Source organism: Camelus dromedarius, chromosome 19, assembly GCF_036321535.1.
Source record: "Camelus dromedarius isolate mCamDro1 chromosome 19, mCamDro1.pat, whole genome shotgun sequence".
NCBI classification, from domain to species: domain Eukaryota; kingdom Metazoa; phylum Chordata; class Mammalia; order Artiodactyla; family Camelidae; genus Camelus; species Camelus dromedarius.
Window position 1 is genome coordinate 30,231,256 of NC_087454.1, and position 23,764 is coordinate 30,255,019.

Genomic DNA, 23,764 nt, shown 5'->3' on the forward strand with positions numbered 1-23,764 from the left:
ATATGGTATTTTCCTGGTTTGATAATTTTCTTTTGTATTAGCTTGGTTTCTTTTTTATTTTTGTGACTCTATTATATGCTTCTGATCTGTGGTTATTCTGCTTTTCAAGTATGTTAACCCCTTACAATACTGTTTGCTTTAGATTGGTAGTCATGTAGGCTCAAACACATCCTAAAAATAATGAAGAAAAAAAAAGAAAAAATCTATATTTTCTTGCTTCCCTCTCTTACCTTTTATGATTTTGATGTCCTTTTTTCCCCTCACATCTTCATGTTTATTCTCTTGCAACTCATTGTAGTTATTGCATTTTCAATCATGGTTTTCTTGTTTCTATAGCTTTCTGCTCCTTTTCTATTTAGAGTAGACCTTTCAATGTTTCTTTTAGGATAGGTTTAGTACTGCTGAATATTTTTAGGTTTTGCTTGTCTGTGAAATTCTTTATTTCTCCTACTCTAAAGGATAGATAGTCTTGCCAGATAGAGTATCCTAGGTTGCAGCTTTTTCTCACTCAGGAGTTTGAATGTATCTTGCCATTCCTTTTGGCCAACAGTGTTTGTGCAGAGAAATCAGCTGAAAGCTTTATGGGAGTTCCCTTGTAACTAACTCTTTGTTTTTCTCTTGCTACCTTTTGAATAATTTCTTTACCTTTAACTTTGGCCATGTTAATTATATGTCTTGGTGTAGGTCTGTTTGGGTTCTTCTTATTTGGAACCCTTTGTGCATCCTGTACTTAGATATCTGTTTCCTTCTTTAGGTTTGGAAAGTTTTCAGTTATGATTTCTTCAAATATCTTTTCAATCCCCTTTTCTCTTTCTTCTTCTGGGACCCCTATTATGTGTAGGTTGGTATGCTTTATATTATCCCACAGGTCCCTTATATTGCTTTCATTGGTTTTTACTTGCTTTTCTGTCTGCTGTTCTGATTGGGTGATTTCTGTTATACTGTATTCTAAATTACTTATTCGTTCCTCTGCATTATCTGATCTGCTTTTGATTACCTTTAGCTAGGCTCTTATCTCAGCCATTGAGTTTTGTTTTTAATTAGCTGCTCTTTATAGTTTCTATTTCCTTTTTATAGTATTCTCTGTCTCTATTCATAGTCTCTCTTACTCCCTTCAGTGCTTTTATCATTTCTTTTTTGAAGTCATGATCTATCTCATTTGATATCAAAGTCCCTTATTGCTTGTTCTTTTAGGGGACTTCTATTATTCTTTTAATTGGGAATGGATCCTCTGCTTCTTCATTTTACTTATATTTCTCTGGCTTTATGGATTTAGGAATATCAGTTAGCTACTTTGGTCTTAAAGGGCTGGGGTTTTTTTTGTTTGATTGTTTTTATTTAAAGTGGGAGTATTCCTGTGTAGACTGTGTGCATCTAATAATTTTGTTTTGAGGGCTGTTAGTATGGATGGTTGCTACATCTTTTTTCCATGTGTGTTGGTTGTTATCCCTTTGATTGGGGGTATGGTTGGTGTGGTGGTGATCACAGTCTACCCTGATTGTCGTTGTTCAGCAGAGCCTCCTTTTTTGTTCCGTGGCTATCACAACCTTGATGGGGGCCAGGTCTGCTCCCCTGTTGCTGGAATAAGAGGCTTCTAGACCCGTTTCTGAGCTGTGGTGTGTGGCAAGCAGGGTTGAAGCACTTCAGCTAGGAAGGAGAGTTGCTGAGTATAACTCTGCAGGAGATGTCCACTGGGAAGTGCCCTCTGTGATGTTGTCTGTCACTTGGTATATGGGCTTAGATAGTACTCTTTGTTGACACTGCCTTTGTCCCTACCTTAGCTGCAGGAATATTGGCCACCCACTCTGATGTCCCCCAGGTTCTGGGCCCGAGGAACCAACAGCACAGATCCACCAAAGTCAGGCACTAGAGCCCACCATAGTGAGCATGTGGTCACATACCTGAATCCCTGGTGTGCCAGAGTGTCGGCACACCTCTGCGTAGAGTACTGTACACTAGCCTGTTGTAAATACCGGTACTAACCCCAGCCATGAGCCAGAAATGTGCTCATTGCCTACTCTCCCAGAGGTACTAGTCCACAAAGGGTCCAGAGAGAGCAAATCTGCCCTCTCTGCCTGGGTCTGTAAACAGATCTCAGTCCCACCTAAGAATTTGCAGGGCTCCTGGGTATGGATTCAGCTTTCAGCCCCGCCTCTGCGCAGCAGTGTTGACTATGACCAAGCCCCACCTCCTTTCTCGCGAGAACATGCCAATGGAGCGAAACGGACAAAGCGGCAATGGCGTGCTGTGCTGTGCCCCTCCCCACCACACACACCAGCAGTGGTGCTTTTTTATGGGGGTCCCAGGCTGTTCTGTTCCGCACACCCCCCCAGCCAGAACTCACACCACCCTCCAGGCTGCCTCTGTGCAGTGGGCCCCAGCCCTCTCCCCGGCTCCCCACCAATCTCCAGCAGCCAGTCCTGGCATGTCCCTGCTGGCTCGTGTCTAGGGCTGGGGATAGCAGGGACCCTCTGTGCCAGTTTTGTCTGCCAAGTGGCTACCCTTTTCTCCTCCAGGCCTCAGAAGCTCCGCTTCTGTCCTTGCTGACCTCCCAGCTGGAGAGGGGACGTCCCAGCATGAGGGTGCCTTCCTTCATTTGTCCCTACCTCCCTGCAGGGCCAGTCTCACACTGATTTTTTTCTTTTTTTCTCTTACCGGATTTTTTGAGAATCCTCCTGTATTTCGAAGTGAGAGATACTCTGCCAGAGTTCAGTAGGTGTTTCGTGCGATTCATTGGGGTTGTAGATGTAGTTCTTGGTGTATTTGTGGGAGAGAGCGAGCTATGAGTCTTTCCACCCCGCCATCTTGGCACCTCCTTTGTGTGTATTTTAACTGAAGTGTGGACTACGGGATTTCATGGGAGATGTCAAAAGGACTCTGGGCGTGGGGGAATATTGACCAATTTTACCTCCACTCTCTCCCTAACTTCTTAAGAATCTGTCTTCTAAGTATCCACTTATACCTCTCAGGTAGAGACAAATCATTTAATAGATGTGATGTAATGTTGGAAATGCTCACCTTATAATGACCCAAATGGAATGACCTCAAATGGAAAACACTATGAACAAGTACATCATGGGGGCCAAAAAATTTTTTAATTCTTATATATCAGTCTGAGAACAATGAGGAAAGAGAGACCACACAGTAATTTTTAACAAGGAAAGTTTAATATAAAGAATTGTTGACTATAAAAATGGGTTGGCGTAACAAAGAATTGGCTAGGAAGAAGAGAACTCCAGAGACTATAGGAATAAGAGCATCCACTGCCCTCAGGACTGAAATAGAGCCTCCCCTTTCCTCCCCTTCGGCTGAGATACAAATCTTATTGGGGGAGCATAGCCTTGACTCCCTGGATGGCAGACAAGTTACATTGGTGGAATTTGCTGGAAATCTTCCCTCTAGGGTGCTCAGGAAAGCTGTTTACAAATAGGTGTCTTACTTACCAGAGGCACACTGCTACAACACAGTCAAAGGTGGAGGGTGCTGGGGGAAAATCCTGGGTGGTAGTGGCAGCTGGCTGTGCACAGCAGGAGCCTGGCACTGGAGAAACCAATCTTGCTGCAGCAGCTGGGTCCAGTGGAAGCTGTAAGTGTGTGCACTGTAGGAGCCAGGAGCTGGAGAAGCTACACTTGCTGGGTTGTAGCAACCTGCTGTGTTGAACACTAGGGAACCAAAGCCCTTTTCCTCTGTAACTTTCTCCAATGCCCCCTACTGACAAACCATCAATGCCAGCTGGTAAGGAGAAATATTTAAAGGGCCCAATTCCATTTTTCACAAAGAAGGTAAAAAGATAAATTTGGACCTGAGAGGCAAGAAGTTGCTAACTGGCAGCACTATGGAAGAAAAATAGTGACTTGTAGGAATGCGATGAACAGATCCCGCCCAACAAAAAGATAATTCAGTGGAATAGTAATAATTCTGGAGAATCATTTGAAGTCAAAGAAGATAGAAGAATCATTGTTTATAGAACTTGATCATGGTGAGATGGGAAAATGAAAGTGCTTTCTCTGAGAAAAGTCTAGTTCAGGAAATCCTGGGGGAAAACTCTGGAGGAAGAGTTTCTGAGTATGAAATAAGAGGAACAAACCACTTAGGATGGTGACCTAGAACTGGCATTCTCCAAGATTGCAGCTAATAGAACCGAGTTGCACTGTTTTTCTCTTCTATGTTTCCTACGTCTCTAGTTGGTAATTCAAATTTCTCACACTGCACAAATGCTGATTTTGTACTTTGTTGTAGGGACTGAGTCTATTATAATTTACATTTCTCACCCTGATGGCAGGGTGTAGAGAGGGGACAAGCGGTTCAGGCCACCATCCCAATGTCTAAAGTGGAACTTTAGAATTCTAGGCAGTGTGGATTAGAATTGGAGAGCAACCTTCCTTTGTGCCTTGAACGTAATATGCAAGCACATCAATAAAGAATGGTTAAATTGCTATGGGAAACATTTCCTTTTAGGGTGTTCTTAGATGTTTCATCACAGACCTCTGTAAACTTTTACATATAATATTCCACTACTTCCCAGAGATCACTGCCACCGACATAGGACAACTGCCAACACCAAAATACTAAAGGGCTGATTTGGGAAAATGAGTTTTATTCCTCTGACTCTTGGGTAAGAAATTAGACTCTTTTTAGAAATCACATTGGTTGCCTCAGGTCAATAGGGTGTCATTTAGTAAGCTGATATTTTAGTCAAACACAACATGTACCACTTTAGTCAGCGCCATTCCTGAAGTACAATTAGAAAGGTGTGTTTACAAGTACAATTAGTACAAGATATAAATGTGGTTCTGAAAGATCACATGGCGAGCGTCAGCCTTTTTATGACAATGCTGCACTCTCTTATAAATGCCTGAACATGGCCCATGGGAATGTTAACTAGAACAACAAGGAAGGGTTTATGATGCTAAGCCCTCCACTACAAACACTTCATCTCTTGTTACAGCCATGCAAATTATTATAGGTCCACTGGCAAAGGGAAAAATTTAGTGAGCTTAAAATAAATCATACAGTATTTAACCATATAAAAATTAAAATAAAAATATGTCAGAAAGCGTTGGGATCTCTTGAGTTATTAAGCTAACCATCTTAAAAGCATAAATGGGACTTGTGAAAATACTGAATACCCAAAGATTCTTGGGAAGCTCATTTATGTTTCTTATGTAATCATCTGTAAAACAGATGGAATAAACCTGTTTCAGCCTTACCTATTTCTCTCCTGTTCAGACTGCATGAAAGTTTCTTTACTCTTTTCTCATCTATGCAGTTAATGTGCTCCCACTAGGAAGGACAATGTTGTCCCATTCTGCCAGGATCCTGCATCCCAGCCTTTGCTCTTCAGGGCAGGGATTGGCAAAATTTTCTGTGAAAAGCTGGGTATTAACTATTTTAGACTTTTCAGGTCATCCAATCTTTTTCACAACTACACATTCTGCTGTTTTACACCAAGGAAGCTACAGACAATACCTAATCCAATGAATAGAGTTGTGTTCCCATAAAATGTTGTGGACACTGAAATTTGAATTTATATCAGATTTGCATGTCATGAATATTATTCGTCTCTTAATTTTTCCCAACTATTTGAAAATGCAAAAAAAAAAAATTCTTAACTTGTGGGTTATACAAAAACAGGCATCAGGCAAGATCTGGCCTATGGGCTCTAGTATGACAACTTCTGATCTGGTGGTAGTGCTACTTCTACAAGGGCTGGGGGACTTTCACTCAATCACAGTCTGAAGGAAAACGCTCTAAAGGTGGTTCTGTGTATAAAGTTTACCCAGACAACCGTGCAAGACTTGAGGGATCATCAGTATGTCCATGATTTTCCAATGCACGTCTGAAAGGTTGTCCCACTTTATTAGCTGTTCCATTGAAAACTGTTGTAAGATTTCATAGTGACTTTTTCACTTCCCATCAAGAAAAAAAATGAAATAATTTCATAGTTAGAAGATGAAACCTGAATGAAAGAAGCATGGTTCTGGTCCCAGTTTGGGGAGTTCAATTCTCTGACTAGATAAACATCTCATTTTATTTGTCTGGAAAGTCAGACTTTCCAGGTGTTGTTACTAAACAGCTATATTAAACGTTAAAAGAGATGGAGGGGAAAATTATGCCTGTATTTTCCAGAGTAGCCACATTTTCAGAAAAAGATATGTTCTTTTTTTCTGCCATAATATACAACAGAAAACAGGCATACTTCTGAAGAGGAACCTAGTGGATGAATTGTTCTGCACATTTTGGGGTAGAAAAAAATCTAAGCCCAAGAGTGAGATCTTGCAAAGTATAGCACAAAACACACATATGTAAAATTTCACAGTTTTCCTCTGTGCCTACTATTACCAGGAGAGGTTTGGTTTAAGGGTCTGTAAAAATGTTTTCTTCCTTTAAGTATAATACTCTGAGCCAAGACATCATCAGTTCCAGGCTCAGCCAGTTCCAGTTGAAAGTGTGAATGTTCAGCAAGAGGATATTTTTGAAAGGAGACTGAAAATCGGCTGTGCCAGATACCTGAAACGTTGTTAGGGTATTCAGTGGAAAATTTCATTTCCACATTATAAATAACTGTAGGATATTTTAAGGGATCCAAGACTAGTAACTTCCAAGAGCTGCTTATATTAGCTCCACTGAAATGTGAAATGGCGGGAGGACGTCCAAGGAAGGCTATAAAGCTGAATTACCGGATATGATTAATTAAAATAAATAATTCGCCATTGATTAAAATGGCCCTTAAAATCCCCAAAGTATCCAAGCATTGAGGCCTGCATATTCTGCTATCTACCGAGTAAAGCAAAGAATGGACAAAACAGAGATGGAGAAAGAAAGAGGAAAAGTCCCCAAGATAATTACTTAAATTCAACTGCCCTATAATTTCTGATTTAGAAAAGCCCGTCTGGTCGCCCATATTTGAAATACTGACTGTTACTTAGCGTCTCCACATTTTCTGGTAGTTCTCGGTTCTGTGGATTTCGCGGGAGAAGCACGATCCCAGAGAAGGCGGCGTAACACCTACGATGGTAGTTACGGAATTTTTATCTCTTTGACCACAGAAACAATCAGCTTCCAGTAACTTCTCTCCTCCTTCGCAGCCCCTACAGATGGAAAAACTCAACAAAACAAGTCAGAGATCTTTGATAGACTGAGGTACAATGTGCCTGAAATAAAGCGCTGCCCCGCTAAAAGACCACACACACACACACAAAAAAAAAGCCGTGTGTGTGTGTGTGTAAGTTGTATATGTGTATTTATATGTGTAAGTGTGGGGATGTGTGAAGAATGTGTGTTCCAGCGCATGTGAGTAAGTGGGAGGGGAATGTGAAAGGTAGGAAATTAATGATGCAGTTTTCTCTCTCGCTCTATGAAAGGTAAGCCTGGCTTCCCTTCGCTGGTCTGCCGCGTGCGGCTGGGGAAGACCCAACCCTGGTGCGCGCCGGCTGCGCGCCGGTGCCCGGGGTTAGAGCTCTCCCCTGTGACCGAAAAGATAATTAAAAATCGCAGGCGCAGGAGACAGCTCCGTTCCTCGCTGCGCATCAAGTCGGTGGGGTTAAGTGGGTTCTCGCATTCCGGGGGCGCCAGGGTTCGGAGGCCAGTAGGCTGGGGGCGAGGAGTAAGTTGGGGAGGGGGTGTCATAGAGGGTGATGAAGAATGCGTCACCGATGGTGGCAGGCGGCCGTGGGAAGGCCGAGGAGGCGAGAGGGGCGCGGCGTGGAGGCTGGCGTCTGTAGAGGTTTTGAGGAGAGGCGGGAACGTGGAGAGAAAAGTGGGAAAGGAAAAGCCAGACGAGGGAGGCGTGGAGTTGTGAATGGGGAAAGGGAAGGTAAAAATTAAGCCCCAAAGAGGAAGGACAGAGCAATGTCCCCTGAACCCCATCCTTAGCCCCGCGAGGGCGCTCCGCTAGCCACCCCCGCCCCCGGCCTCCGCTCCCACGATTGGAAGTCGCCGGCGCATCTATTTGGAGGGCATTCCTTGTCCCCAGGTCATGCAACTACCGCCCTCCAAGTTCACCCTGAGCTTGAAATGGGTTCCAGAGTCCGTGACAGGCACCAGGTCCCCTCTTCCGCACTTCCCACGCTCTCGAAGCTCTTCCAGGTCCCTTCAAAGGTGCAGACCCCCAAGCGCCGGCTCGGCGAGTGGAAGCAACGCTTTAAAAACCGGGGGGGAGGGTCGTGGCAGGTCGCTAACAGGGTGAGAGAGGCATTTGAGCAGAGCAATAAAAACACCAATTAATGGGTCCGTGAATTGATTTAAGTAAGATGGGAGGCGGGAGGTGAATGATGACTCAACTATCTTTCTTCCTGAGAACTCCGAACAGGAGGCATTATACATTTTCACTTTTGTAAAATCACTTACTACTGTGTAGTGTCAGCGACCCTGTTAGGAATCTTTGAGACTATGGCAAATGATGATTCTTTCTGCAAACACGTTTTCAAGCTTTGCGAGGTTTAAAGGAGATTGACAGCAAGGAACGTAGCGGTACACGACGAGGAGGGGAAACGGCCCTGTACCCCCTTCTCAGGGGTGCAATAGCCTCAAGCGGATTTCCCGGCTTCTGCGGGCGCCGCACATTGTTTTATTTGTTTTGAAGGCTCAGAGTTTGAGGCTGGTCGGAGACACCCACGTGCTTCTGACTCTCATCAGCGTAATGATCGCCTTAGCCAGAGTCGTGTCTATATAAACCACAAAAACCTAATCATTAGAAATCCCAGCCTCCAAAAACCACATTTTAGGTAAAACTGCCGTTTTTTTCCCGCGCTCCTTCATCCTCTCAACCACAACTTTTTGGGGGATCCAAAGTCGCTTTTTTAACCCACATTGGGAAATAAATACATAAATAAATAGCCATAGAAGCATTTTGAATATTTTATTTTGTATTTTTATATTTCTCCCCGGGAGTGGTGGGGGAGAAAGTTAAGACATTAGACCTAGTTTTAGATGCAGAATAGGTTTAATAAAAGGCTGAAATTCGTGGAAAACTTCTGGGGTTTTCCCTCAGCGAGAGTTTTTGCAACTTATTTTAATCATCAAGCTGACAGTTTTCTAGTCCTTAAAAAAAAACTCATCCTTGTTCTCTAGGAATGACAAGTTTGAATACAGAAGAAAAAAGTGTCCAGCCGCTCTCTTGAGTTTCTAAAAACTATTTTGACAAGTGTCCGCTCCATCCTCATTTTTTGATGTCACTTAACACAAAAAAACACCCAAACCCTGCAAAATCTTTTTTCTCCTCGGGAGCAGCTCCGGCAGAGGTGGGGGGGTGGGTGGGGGAAGGGTGAAGAGTGCTGAGAAGTCAGCACAGACGCTCAAGAATTTTCCTTCCTCCTCTCCTGAAGTTACAACGAAAAATAACGACAGTCAGATCAGCCAGCGGCTCTCTGGCGTCTCAGCTTCAACCTCCTCCGACCAAGAGGGGGTTCCTTGTCCTGGGGGGAGGAGGCGAGAAGCAAGAGGACGCGACCAGGCGAGATCCCCCTAGACCGGGGCCGCCTCTCTGGGCTTCGGAAGCTGAGCGCGGCGTCCCGGGGGCTCCTTCCCGCGGCCGGCGGGCGGCGGCAGCGGCTGCGATTCGCAGGCTCGAGATCCGTTGCCCCAAGATCCGCTGCCCGCGACTTACCTCCTGACACCTCGAAGCGCGAGGGTCAGGGGAGATTTTGCAAAGAGCAGGAGGGAGTGGATGCAAGGAGGTGGCGGTGAGAGGGCGAGAAGAGAAGGGAAAGGAAGGAGCGGAGCCGGGGAGCCGGGCTGGCAGCCGCCGCGGGAGGAATCTGAGTGTGCAGCCGGCGCGGGGGGAGCGGCGGCCGCCGCGGAGGAGGCAGCGGCGGCGCGGGCGGGCGGGCGGCGGCTCGAACGCCTGCAGCTGGGTAGCTGCGCGCGGGGCGGCGTGGCGGTGGCGGGCAGCGCGCGGCGATGCTGGCCTCGGGGCTGGACTGCTGAACCCACTCCGCTCCACCGCCGGACTCGAACTGGGAGGGGGCGCCAGCGCACCCAGGACGCGGTGCCCCAAGGGACCCCACTCCAAGCTGCTGCAAACTGAAGCCTCTCGCCTCCCCGGGCCAAACACATCCTGGTGCCCGTTCGCAGCTGCCACCCTGGGTGTTCCAAAGGCTCCGGCAAGATCTGCGCCTCCCGGGTCTCCCCACCCGCCAACCCAATTGCTTCGCACCGCCACCGCTGGCCCGCGTCAGACTCCGCCCGGCAGTCGGCTTCATCGAACTTGATTTCTCACCTCTTCAGCCCCATCACCTCCATCCCCTTTCCCCCGTCTCGCCTCCACCCCCCCAATTTCCTCCTCCTCGCCCCTCATTTCCACCCTCCTCCCCCTCCCCCGGCCACTTCGCTAACTTGTGGCTGTTGTGATGCGTATTCCCGTAGATCCGAGCACCAGCCGGCGCTTCAGCCCCCCCTCCAGCAGCCTGCAGCCCGGCAAGATGAGCGACGTGAGCCCGGTGGTGGCTGCGCAACAGCAGCAGCAGCAGCAGCAGCAGCAACAGCAGCAGCAGCAGCAGCAACAGCAGCAGGAGGCGGCGGCGGCGGCAGCGGCGGCGGCGGCGGCGGCGGCAGCGGCGGCCGCTGTGCCCCGGTTGCGGCCGCCGCACGACAACCGCACCATGGTGGAGATCATCGCTGACCACCCGGCCGAACTCGTCCGCACCGACAGCCCCAACTTCCTGTGCTCCGTGCTGCCCTCGCACTGGCGCTGCAACAAGACCCTGCCCGTGGCCTTCAAGGTAAGAAGCTGCGGCCGCCCCCGCCCCCCGCCCCCGGCGGAGCGCCGCGGGACCTTCCCGCCGGCATCTCCATGCCTGCGGGAGCTGAGGCCCCGAACCCGGACGGCCTCCAAGGCTCCTACTTTGGTGGTTCTGACTCGAGGGACCACCGTCTGGCCCTCTTCCTCCGGATCCCCCAGCGAGCTCCGAGCGTAGTGACCCCGCGCAGATCCTACCCTCTCCCACCTGTGCCCTTGGCCACCACCTCACCCCCTGTCCCCTTGAGCCTCCAGGCCAACATTCTGACCCACTCCTCTGAGCCGTCTCCCCTCCCCCAGGAGCCCCCCGGTGCCCACTCTTGGCGCTGCCGCCCGGACTTGCTCCACCCCGCCCCCACTCCCCCGGGGCCAGGATCCCCGGCATTCTCTCCCGAGACTCCCGCGTCCCCCTCCCCCGCATCCCCGCGGACCCCGCACCGCGGGCTGCCGCGCCGCCCCTCCCCGGCCTCCCAGCCGAATGCCCTCCGCCCGTCTCGGCGCCCCCTTCTCTGACCCGCTTGAATCTTAGCGGCCCCGGCCCCTCCCAGGCTCGGGGGCCGGTGTTCGTGGGGTGCCGGCGCCGGGCGTTCGCGCTTGGGGCGGGGCTCAGGGTGCCGGCTGAGGCGCGTGGGCCGCCTGACCGTGTCCGAGAGGGTCCCGGGCAAACCTAGCGACTCGGGGAGCGTGTGAGGAGGAGACAAGACGGGGGCGTTTTCTCTGCCTGTAGACCGGCGCCCGTTCCCGCTACCGGGAGGAAGGCGGGGCCGCCGGGGTCGCCGCGCGCCCCGAGGCGGGGGAGCCCGGGAGTCCCGGGCGCCGGACCCTCGGTGCAAGGCGGCGCGGGCCAGAGGAGGGGGCGGGGGCTCGGGCCGCCTCTTCACGGGGACCCGGCTCCTCGCGTCGCCGCGCCTCAGAGGGAGAAGGGAAACCTGTGAAATGTCTTCGGCTCGCCCGCATTGAAAACTGAGGTGACATGGTGCAATTCGTCTTATTCTCACTTTTAAGGACTCAGATTCCAAAGGTCCCTCCCGCTTCTGCAAGGCTGTGGGAGGCTCGGGCCCGTGACCTGGGAGCGGAGGGAGTGACCCCGGGGCCGGAGAGCGCCCTCCGCGCGCCCCGCGGCCTCCTCCGCCCGCCCGGCCCGTTAGTTTGAGGGCGGGTGTCAGCAGCCGGAGTCGCGGGCAGCTCGGCAGGTTGAGAGTGCGGCGTCCGGGCCCTCTCTCAGGAGCCGGATGGGTCTCCGTAGTGCAAGGGGGATCCGCTGGCAGCCCTCGCCCCCTCGCAGAGCCCCCAGGGCCGAGAGCGCTCGGAGTTGTTGGGGAAATGGGATCCCGGGCCGTCCTCCCTGGCGGGACTGGGCGCCCGGGATGGAGGTGAGCCCGCCCGGGAGAAGAGCGCTCCCAGAAAGACGCTTCCGGCCCGGTCTCGTCTCTGAGCCCGGGACGGTGGGCCTGGGTCCCCTGGGCTCTGGGATCTGTGGAGAGCAGGGTAAGGCAGGCCTTGCTGAAGGGGGTGAAAAATTGTGCCAGTTCCTCCCTTGTGGACCCTGGGGCCAAACTCCCACGGGCCACTGGCAGTTCCCAGTTGTGGATCACCCCCCACCCCCCACCTCCACGCACCTATTCATATTCCGTGTGTGGGTGGGGTGGAAAGAAAGAAGAGTCCAGGTCAATTAGAACTGATTATCTCGCAATGTCTTATATCAGAACAGAAATCAGAATGAATTGTTATGGAAAAGGGATGTTGCATTCTGGGGCAAGTTTCATTTTGCAGTTGGCTCAAGAAACGTGTGTGTGTGTGTGTGTGTGTGTGTGTGTGTGTGTGTGTGTGTGTGTGTGTGTGTGTTTAACCGTCCTATTTCTCCTTTTATAACCATCCATTTTGTAGGTTAGGGTTTTCTTCCTTGAAATATGAAAAGCTCAGAATAAATGTGAATCGCAGAAATTAGGATTTTCATTTGAGAAATATCTTTTACAATGTTCATCTTCCAAGAGCCCAAAATTTTCTAATTAGCCTTAAGTGAGCGTGGAAATTTGTTTCTACCCCTACCCCCCAACCCCTCAAAACACAAACATAAAACCTAGGTGGAAACAACAAATAATACAAATAAGTAGATATTTTATATATAAAATGCCACAAGTTGGGATATGTAAAAATATAAGGATAGGTGCTGACGTTTTTAAAGATATCATTTAAATGTTTGATGTTCTCTGTTATGTTTGTTCTGCTAAACATGTTTAAGGTATAAATGTCTTGAACCATTCTCTTAAATTTATGGTGCTGAACTGATTTTGAGCTAGAAAGGATGTTTTTGGCATAAAGATAGAATGCGATTTAGTTTGAGTTGTTCTTAGGAATTCTTAAAAATCTTTAGATTTTTCTCACTACCACCCTTTTAAAATTATTTTGAAAATCAATTGCTTTTTCTGCTATTAATCCTACTTACCATTAGTTACAGAGTAATTTTACTTTTAACCAGTCAGCAAAACCATTGGTAACACACAGCCATATTAAATTGAATATTTTAATTCATATTAATTGAAAGATAAATTGATTTAACCTAAAACTTGACTTTCATGTTTTCCCTTCCCCACACCTGTGTTTAACAAAATTCAAATAGCAGGTGATAGCTAAGATCGTCAGTATTGAATTTTTGTCTCTGCTGAAAAAGATGTGTAGATATTTGGAACATCCAGATTTTGAGAACAGCTTTTTTTGTTTGTTTGTTTTCATCTGAATGTTAGTAGAAACAACCGCTTTTTACCTTACTTTCGAGATAAAAGCCTGCAAGCCGTAGACTTTGTACACTCTTGCAACATAATCAAATACATCTGCAATGAAGAAGTAATATGAAGAAGTCTCAGTTTTAAAAGTGGTGACAGCTCTTTGGCTATCATATTTAGAGCTATGCACAAAGTAAATTATCGTGTTGTTGGGTAGATATCAGATAGGTACATATATTTCAAAACACACATACAGAACTTAATTGTTGAGAAGTCTGGCATTCAAATCAATATAATATTTATTGAACCCATATTTTATGTCTGTGGCACTGAGCTCAGCAGTGCAGAGAATGAGAAATGAATTCAGTAGACTGTGTTTTGATATATTAACTTAAAACAGTGCTTCAAAATGATACTGGCGATATAGTGTATTAAGACACGTCACATATTAGTGCTGTTCACCTGATTTTGTTTTGGGATTATACAAGAATACCAAATTCATTTATACTCTCGCATGTAAAAGTGCAAAAACAACTGGTATACTTTAAAATATGTAAAGTTGTTTATTAGCGTTATATTTTTAACAAAGTTCTGCAGTTTTGAAATGTTCAGTCCTCCCAGGTGTCAAGGAAATGGAAATAAATATTTTTAACATTTGTCTCAGATGTATCTCACTGAAAGCTTAAAATAGTTAAGGCATACTATTAGAGGATCCCCGGCCCTTTCTGTCCTAGGTAATTGCAGTGATGAAAAAGCAGTTTGCAAATTCAGCTCATTAGTTAATGGTCAGGTAGAAACAGTGGAGAGAGAACATGTTAGCCCTGCATCCAGTAGCACCCTGTCCTTAGAGGTCTGTCAGCATTTCCACCCTGAAGCCTGGTGTTCAGGGTTCATAACTCCGTTGCTTTAAATAGCTTCAAGCTGAAACACTGTGCAGAAATTTTAAGTCCAGATGTATGTTTGAAAGCTAAAAGTAGTGCAAGACTGTTGCACTGTTTTAAGTTAGAGAACACTGGACTATATATTTACCAGAATCATATGTTTTTCTGGCAATGTTAAGGAAAGAAAACACATTTTTAGATATATGATCTATTGCTCATAGTTAATTCTGTATGTTTAATGATACCTTTCAGTATTTGTCATAAGCATGGTTTCAAAATGATGGAGCAATTTCTATTTGAAAATAATTTTTTCAACATCATTGGCCATTTTTCTCTTCGTAAACAAGTATGCAGCTAGTATTTGACATAATGATTTGTATTTTCCTTACATATTTAATGATCACATTTTATGTTTGTGTCTTTTTGAATGGAATTATACCTAAACAAAGAAAAACAGGTTATTAAACCTGTTTATACTTTACAAAACCTACTATGAATTGCTGTGCAAAATTGTGTAAACTGGAATAGATTTCAAGTTGTGTGAAGACAGACACATTTTTGTGTCATGCCTTTAAATGCAATGCAAATTATGTAAAGATAAACATTTTAGGATTGAATGTATAAAACTTACTGGTAAGACACTGGAAACAATTTTAGATGGAAAATAAATAAATAAATTTTTAGAAAACTTGTATTTGAAAACAGGCATGGGAAGATAGCCTTCATTATTTTCTCTCCATTGACATTGCTGTTTGTTTGCATCCTTTCAAAATTCCAGGATATCCATTGTCAGATGATCTAAACCAGCTTGCTAAATGGTGTATAAATTCCTGGCTTAAACTGAAATAATTTCCACCAAATTTCTCTTTGACATATATTTTAAAATTATGAAATGGTATTTTTATATTGTATTTATTCTTTGCTCTATAATTCAGTCTGGTTTTTCTAAATTCTAGGTTAGATTCTAAGAAGTAACTCTAATGTTTGTGAAACTTGTTGATAGTTTATTTAAAGTTATCTTTAAATAATTACCAAAGGACTAAAACTTCCTTTTTGCAAGTATGCCCTTACCTTTCTTTTTATTCCAAAGAAAGATTTGATCGAGTTTTATCTTGAAAAATAATTACATTTCAATTTTGCTACAAGTACAATGTGCCAAGTGATACTGGTCTGTAAGAGTAACTGATTGGTTAAGACTAGTCTTCTGTCCATGGAAATGTCATAGGCAATTTAAATTTAATATAAGACCACAGAAACAATTTTAAGAGTCTGAGTTAATTCTCCATTGCTCCTCTTTCAGAATAATTCACAGATTTAGTCATAGGGAGTCTCATAAAAAATTTCAATAGCATTTCTAGAGTTAAGTATCCGTTTACTTTATTTTGCACAAGCTACATATCATGTGATTTAAATGCTAGTTATAGCGAGGTGCACGAAATAAAGGAACTTCTTTCTCTAGTCTGAAATGCCAGGACACAAAATTACTTCCCTCTGCCCTGTGAAGTTTCTGGAATTTGTCAATTTTATATTTTAAAAGCACCTAGAAAAGTAGCTGTTACGGTTTCATCACAAATTATTCTTTGCAGAACAGAACTTTTTGTATTGGGTAATATGGAAACAAATTTTAATGCGTGCTAACTCCTCACTAGTTAAAAGGCGATTTTTGACTGCTCTCTACCCCTGAAAATGTTTTTCATTGCTTGGGTTCCGTACAGATGAAGTGTGTAAAAAATTCTTGATTCTTTTGGTTTTTTTTTTTTTTTTTTTTTTTTTTTTTTTTTAGATAAACACAGTTGAGAATCTCCAAGGGAAACTTTTTAGCTACAGAGATCTACTTTTTTTCTTTAAACACTCAAACGTATAATTATACTTCTGATTGATATAAAGTCAAATACAGTCCTCTTTAGCCCCCTCCCTCTCTTTCCCCCTCAGAAAAACATTAGGCAATCTGATTTGGTAGAGTGAATAGCAGAAAAAAACCAATATATTTAGCTATTAAAATAGAATTCAGCCGTAACAGGAAAAGTTGTCACTATATCTTGTTAGTTAGCTTTTTTTTCCCAAGCCAAATTGTAAGCCTTGTAGAAGACACACAATTTGTGATTACCTATTTGTTTTGTTATTAAATGTAATATGTAAAATATTCCAATATTTAATATAGCCCATTATTATGCTGCTTAAGCAAAGAAAAATAGATTTATGTATTTCACTCTTAGGGAACTTTTCTTTCATATTTTCCCATATTGAATCAATTTTCCTTTTCTTCTAGCTAAAAAAAAATCCATTATGTTAAAAATATGCAGTAAAATAATAATGTCCCAGAGCTCTTAAAAATCTTTATATTGGGGCAGATTTCTTCACTTTTTTCCCCCTGAAATTTAGCCAGCCGGGAGTGTGACCCATCGGCAGTCTTCTTGTATCTCTCAGCAACCCCCCAGATCATCTCAGGCCATAAAGTGCAGAATTACATATTCAATTGGACCCTTTTAGGATGCTTATAAGTAAAAGCCTATGTTTAGCACACAGCCGACTTGGAGCAGAAATTAGCCTCCTCATCTTATAAAAAGTACATCGTTACATTTATTCTCAATACTTATATAGTGTCTACTACATTATAGACTTTAAAAAATGATTTCCAATTTATATTGGAAAACTGTGGCTCTGGGAGATGAAGTTACTTGAGATCATAGCAGATGTGTAACAGAGGTGGGGAAGAAGTGGGGCCTCTTGATTTTTGGTGCATTAATTCTCTTCTAAACAATACAACTTTTCTGCCTTCATTAATACGCTTACTGGTTCCATATTTACTTTGACATAGAAAGCCACACAGCAGGTGTTAAAAGCACAATATGCTGAGTGTAAAAAATGTCAAACATTCAGATGAATACTGGCAAACAGAGTCAGTTATTTCAGTATTTTTTAAATGTGCACATTCTTGGCATGGTGGATTCAAAAAGTTGAAATGTGCCTGGCCTCCATCAGGGGCAGAGCATTACCTGTGTTCAGTAGCCCCTCGAGGCACTAGATGAGGGACGCAGGAAGGAAGTTGTGTTCTCAAGGGATTTACCCTGGACCCGGGAGACTTCTCAGATTGAACAGAGTAACCGTATATTCTGGGTAAAGGATCGTCGGCATGATTCCTTCTCCTCTGAGACGAAAAAAGGTGTCAGAAAATGAGTTTGGAGCCAGGGCATATTGCTGCTAGCGGGGTTTGCTGACTCAACCTTTAACTGGTTCTCTCACCGACGACTGGCAGTGGAAGTGGTGCCCTTTCACTTATTTATTTCAAATATTTATCGATCTCTTACTATGTGCCAGGCACTGCTTTGGGAGCTGGGCATATGGTGGCGAGCAAGACAGATGAAGGCCCTTCCTTCATGTAGCTTCCAACCTAATATAGTCTTGACACCTATGCGTGAGCCTCACCGCTTTGGGCTAGTGTATCAAAAGGAGTAGACAGATCATTCCTACGTGGACATTTAAATGAGGAGCATCTGAGTACAGTGGCATGCTACAGAAGTGGGTTCTATACTTTAGGGAACATTTTAGGATTTTAGCACTTTGAATAACAAAGTACTAAAGAAGGACTGGAACAGAGAAACAGCCTAAGAGAAAAGGAAAGATAGAGAAAATATTGACAAGTTTTTGTTGTTGTTGTTGTTATTATTTGTTTGGCTGTTTCCCTGGCTCGAGCAGAGGGTGGAGAGGAGGGGCATTGGGCTAGGGTTCATGGGTGGGAGAAATGCACCTAGAATATAGTGATAGTGTCTGTTTCATCACACGATAAGAAATCTGATTTAATGAGAGTTATGTACAAATTGTACTGGGAGCATGAATTAAAGGCTTAGGTTTGCCTTGTGGAATTGTTGACAAAGGAGGGAGCAGCACTAGGAGTAGAAGGCTGAGGGTAATACTTGCCAGATAGGCAAGCACACATGGGTCTTGTCGTTGGAGAGGAGTGGGCTACTGTAGCTGGAGCCATTGCTTAGTCACCGCAAGGGCATCTGGAAGTCGAATGAGGGAGAGATGGAAATCATCTGAATGTTCCAGGAGCCTGGCAGTAAGTCAAGAGAAAGGATGTCAAGGGGCAGGGCCGTGGTAATGGATTAAGAATAGTGCGTTTTGTACATGACAGCAGAGACACTGCACCAACATTGCTCATCAGAGGCACCCATTTTGCGAATTAGCCGACCCTGGTTCAAAGTGTGATCCCTTGCCTTGCAGCAGGGAAAAGGTTTATTAGCCTCAGAGGCTGTTTGTTCTGGATCCTGACTTTCCCGAGTTAATCCGCTGCAGGTTAACTGTTGAAGATAAGGAGGCAAGTGTGTCATTCCAAGATGGCAGATGGAACAAGACAGAAGTTTGGCCAGGGGTGTATTTTCTGTCGATACCACTCATTTGTCAGTGATCATTTTCAGACTGTTATATATGTCTATTCTGTACCTAGACTTTAAACTTCTGGATGGCTTTACACATTCTGCTGGGTCCACTGAAGAGCGAGCATTCAGTAATTATTTGCAGTGTGATTGACAGTTGAGTATCCAGCCCACAGTAAGGAGATGAAATGTAGTTCTGGATACCTCACCATATTTAGGCTTCTTTGTAGCCAGGAGCTCTAAGGTTTCCCCTAACTGTCTTCTCCCATAGAGCTGCCCACACCTCAGGGCGCTCCAGGCTGCAGACAGGCGGTGCCTTATTATGTGCTATGCAGTCTGCAGATGGGGGGCATCAGCTTTCCTTCTGCGGCGTAATTCCTATGGACAACTTAACATGGGGATTTAATAAAAATGTACATGTATACTGTGAAGAATCCAACAACAAATGAAGGGAACTTCTGCCTGCCTTTGAAATGGGTGGACCCTGAAACATTGGTCTGTTTGAAGTGGCATCCTAACCCATGTGCAGACGCTTCGTTCCTGTCTGCCAGGACGGGCCTAGAGCCCTGAGTACTGATGAGATGCATCATTTACAGTGAGAATGTAGTCTCAGTTTTTACGCTTTTCTGAGGTGCCATTATTGCTGCTGTGTTTCCTGTTTTATGTAGGTGGTAGCCCTCGGAGAGGTACCAGATGGGACTGTGGTTACTGTCATGGCGGGTAACGATGAAAATTATTCTGCTGAGCTCCGAAATGCCTCTGCTGTTATGAAAAACCAAGTAGCAAGGTTCAACGATCTGAGATTTGTGGGCCGGAGTGGACGAGGTAGGTCTCTGATTTTTAATACTGATAATGGACTAAACACATTAGGATCCTCGGATGAAATGTAGGCTAGTCTGTATACAAATCAGCACCTTCTACTGAATGGAGTTACTGAAGGTTTTATTTAAATCCATCCAGATGAAGTTGAGTGTTTTAGTGAGTGCTCAGGCCTTTTTCATTTTCTTTTATGATATCGAAAATTCAAACAATGTTTTCAGAAGAACCAGTTCCACTGTGTATGAGCATATAAGGTAGAGAGAAGAACAGTTGGAGGTTCCAGTTATGAGTTTTAGGGAGCCAAGTAACTGAGCAGATTCAGTGGCAAAAGGGAAAGAAAAAAGGAACTGCATTGGATCAATTTCCTGGTAATATCAGTTTTGCTGTAAGTTGTAGCAAGGGCAGCTAGCATAATGCTCTTCACTCATCACACACGTTACCTCTATATGATTTAATTTACTCCTATAAGAACCTATTTAAAAATTACGGTTTTTTTTTTTACAGAGGCCTTTCATTTGAATAAGTGAATAATATGTTACTTATGTTAGAATGACTACATAAAGTTGCCTAGACAGATGAATGATCAGGACTCTAAATATTTCCACATTAGTTAAGAGTTTCCACCCCATTCAAATATTAGGAATCCTTCAAAAGATCGTAAAACAGAAAATAACCCCTTTTAGGGTTTTCATAGCTGTTTCATAAAAGGGGTTAATGTTTTTTTAAAAAGCCTCTAAGGAAACCAGTATTTTGGCTTTTATTTACTTATTCTGTAGAGAGACTTTTAATAGTCAGTCATTAGAAGTATTATGTTCATTTATTTATTTATTGAATCTAATATTTCCATTTTTAAGTATTTCGATAAGAAGATAGAAAATAGACCCCTTTGGAACGTGGGTGAAATAAATTATAAAGACCTATGGAATTACTTCAACCCAAGTCTGAATTAGGAAATGAGAGACATCAATTTTTAAACCATGTCCAATAACTGCACTTTAGTTTGGATCAGATGTCAAATTATTACCATTGTAAAAAGTTGATAAGGGAAATTTAAGCAAGCCTGTTTCCGATGAGTAGTTTTAGTTTACTTTCTAGGAATAGGGCCAAGAAGTTGTACTTTTAACTTAAAAAAATGATGCATGCTAATGAGATACTGTCACTGAAAGGTCTGAACTAAAATGAGGCTCAGAGCCTCTGGTAGAATCAAAACTTAAGGGGTTATCTCTGCATCAGGTTTAGTTCACGTTCATTAAAAGAAAAAAAAACACACATCGTATCTCACTATTGACTGATTAGGTGTGAAGTGTGTACGTGTGTGCATTCTTTTTTTTTTTTTTTTCTTTCTCAGTTACTGGTGCAGGCCCACAGTACAATGAAAGTTTCTCTTTCTTCTAGTAAGAATCAAGAAAAATTTGAACATGATGATTTACCTGTATGCTCTGAATTACATTTTCTTTTTATGTAATATTACTTTGTTTTGATCTAGAGTAATGAATTTTGGTATTTAAAAGACCAGGCGCTATACTTTATTTTACTTTACAGATGCAAGCTAGTGTTTTCATTTATCTTGCTTTTGTATTATATAGATGCTGCATAACTTTTCTCTGATCAATTTGAGTAGGAACTATGGCAAAGTGATAGTGTACTTTGTAAACCCTCAACATATTTATTTAAGAAACTTCAAAGAGAAACAAAGGGTGTGCACTGTTTTACTATATTGGCTTTCTGAGTTTTGGCTGGTTTCCCAAATAGCAATTTTTATATTTAAAAAAAAGAGACAGACTTAACTGCTTGCAGACTTTTCACGCATGGAAGATGAAGAAAGCTTCTTTTGATGAAGTGTAATTATGTCCAAACAGAGCTGACCCCCTCCCCCTATATTTCTTATGATCTTAACTGAAGAAAGTAGGATTTTTCCTTTGAAGCAGCCGGGACTTGGTGGAGGATCTGAAATGCTACAGTCTGCTGCCAGAGGCAGGATGGAGAAATTGGTCCAGACTTGTCTTCGAGACTTAGATTGGGGGTAGGGGGGAGCTGGTGGAGAGAGGAAGAAAAATTGATTTATCACTAATAATAGATTTTTATATCACAACATTAACATTACATGAAAGGAAATAGTAATATCAAGCCGAAATGGAGAAAAAAGGACACTGATAAGAGATACCACTCTTTGAAAAAAAGAAAAAATGGGTCAGTTCTTCAGTGGCAGGAAACCCTTTAACCTGCCTGTGTAGCTGACCTGCTTTCTTACAGGCTCTTTCCAGCTTCCTCTTTGACTGTCACACTGCTACACTTCTCTTACAGTTTTAAGTCTCGGTCAACATGCTGCTACCTTTGTATTTTTTCCCCCAGCTATTTAAATTTTCTATTTTCAATAGCATTAAAAAATAAAAAACACCTCTTCCTTAAATGTTACATTTTTTCTTTTCAGTGGTAGGAATAGAAGCTCTCAAGAAACTGGAAGACAGTTTTAGATCGAGAAAGGAGTCCATCACTACTTTGGCATTACAGGTTCTCTGATGACCACAACTTTTGGAAGTGCTTTGGAATAAAAATAGAACATTGGTGAAACTTGTATTGAGTTAGGAGTGGCTTATATTTTTTTAACCGTCTTTTCCTTTTTCTCCTTTGTATTTTTAAACAGAAGTATTTATTTATTCATTTTTTGAGGAGGGAAGTAATTAGGTTTATTTGTTTATTTTTTTGATGGAAGTACTGGGGATTGAACCCAGGACCTCGTGCATGTTAAGCACACACTCTACCATTGAGCTGTACCCACCCCCCAACCCCCTGCGAAACAAAACATATTTAAAATGACTTTGGTCCTTAAGTTTTCTTGGTGTGCTTCCTCACTCTTGACATTAAGCTTGTTGCTTTTAATTTACAAGCATTTTTAAGCACCTACAGTGTACAGAGCATGGCACTTTGTCAATGTAGGATACAATCCCTGCTTACAGTCTTTACTTTCCTGACTATTTCTGACAGCCTCTCAGGCTTGGCTGGAATTGTCCTTCAATGACAGTTTCTATGTGTATCTCAGAAAATATATGACTTGAGGACATATTGCAAAACTAGTTCCTAGATGAAGCCAAGAATGCTACAATTAGTTGACTAATGAGTGCTAGCTCCCTCGGTGAGAGCCTGCATTTTTATCACTTACAGAAAGTAGTAAACAATGGGATTTGGAAAAGTTGGTTTTTCTTTTTAAATTTAAGAAAGTCTCAAATACTCATACAAACATTTGACTTAGGAAGTGTATTGCTGTTTATAGGGTGAAGAACAAATTACCTAGTTGAGTGGTAGTTTCTGGAAGTTTCTTGAACGTTATGTCCATTTTCCTTCTAAGAGGGCAATAAGGAGTGAATGAAACCTCCGTGGTCTTTGTTTTAGTTGTTAAAGTACTTCTTGCTCCTAGGATTTGATTTTAGAAGGCCACAGTCACACTTGCATGCTTGTTTCCTTTCCCCTAAAGCCACCTCTTTTCATAAGAAGCCTTTATAGGAAACTGGTTCTGCTTTGAACATTCAGATGCTTTATACTTATAGGGTGAATTTCAGGTTTGGCTTTTGTTCCTACACGAGCTGTTTCTCTGAACTTGGGAGAAGCGTCTCTGCCTTTTAATATCCTAAGTACATTGTAAAAGTCTCAAATAGAAATATTCTCAGAACCAGTCTGGATAAATTCAAGGATAGTGTCTCTAGCAGGTTATTTAGAGTCATTAAGGATGACTGAGCTGTGTGCATCCTTGATTTATTAAGATTAGTGCCATGGATGACAACTGCCTTCCAAGCACCGCCCTAGAAGCCACTGTTAGAAATGCAGTCCTGGCTCACAGACCATCGATCCAGCCTAGAATGGCATCTTTCTATGGTTTAATGCAAATTAACTTCCAATCTAGGTTATTCAGCCCCTTCATTCCTCCAGATCTTCCCGTTGTCTTAAGGTCCTCATCCCGATCCAGTGGCTTCCCACTCAACTTCCTAGTCTCCATTTCTGTGGACTTGCAGTTTTCCATAACCAGTTTAGACTCCTGGCTGCCTTATTCTTCTGGTTAGTCTTACTGTTTATAATAAATCCTCTGTTCCCTAACCAGACAATTAAATTACTTAAATCCATGTAACTTTTGATATATAATGGATAAAATATGATCTATCAATGACACTTTAAGGGTAGATGATTTCAACATTCTGGCTGACATATCACATTAGTAGATTTATATTTGTTTCT

The 23,764-nt window shown here is 43.5% G+C and overlaps 1 protein-coding gene across 7 annotated transcripts in view; it reads left to right on the forward strand.

Moving 5' to 3' along the window:
* Positions 1-23,764, forward strand: part of RUNX2 (RUNX family transcription factor 2) — a 300,299-nt gene that overhangs the window by 71,361 nt on the left and 205,174 nt on the right. For 6 of the 7 annotated variants that reach the window (XM_064476544.1, XM_064476542.1, XM_064476547.1 and 3 more), the window contains exons 3-4: positions 10,366-10,721; positions 19,387-19,543. In XM_064476544.1, the coding sequence (XP_064332614.1) occupies positions 10,366-10,721; positions 19,387-19,543 (513 nt within the window). Of the gene's footprint in view, positions 1-10,173; positions 10,722-19,386; positions 19,544-23,764 lie in introns of those variants that run through there. The other variant, XM_064476546.1, reaches the window with a different exon arrangement.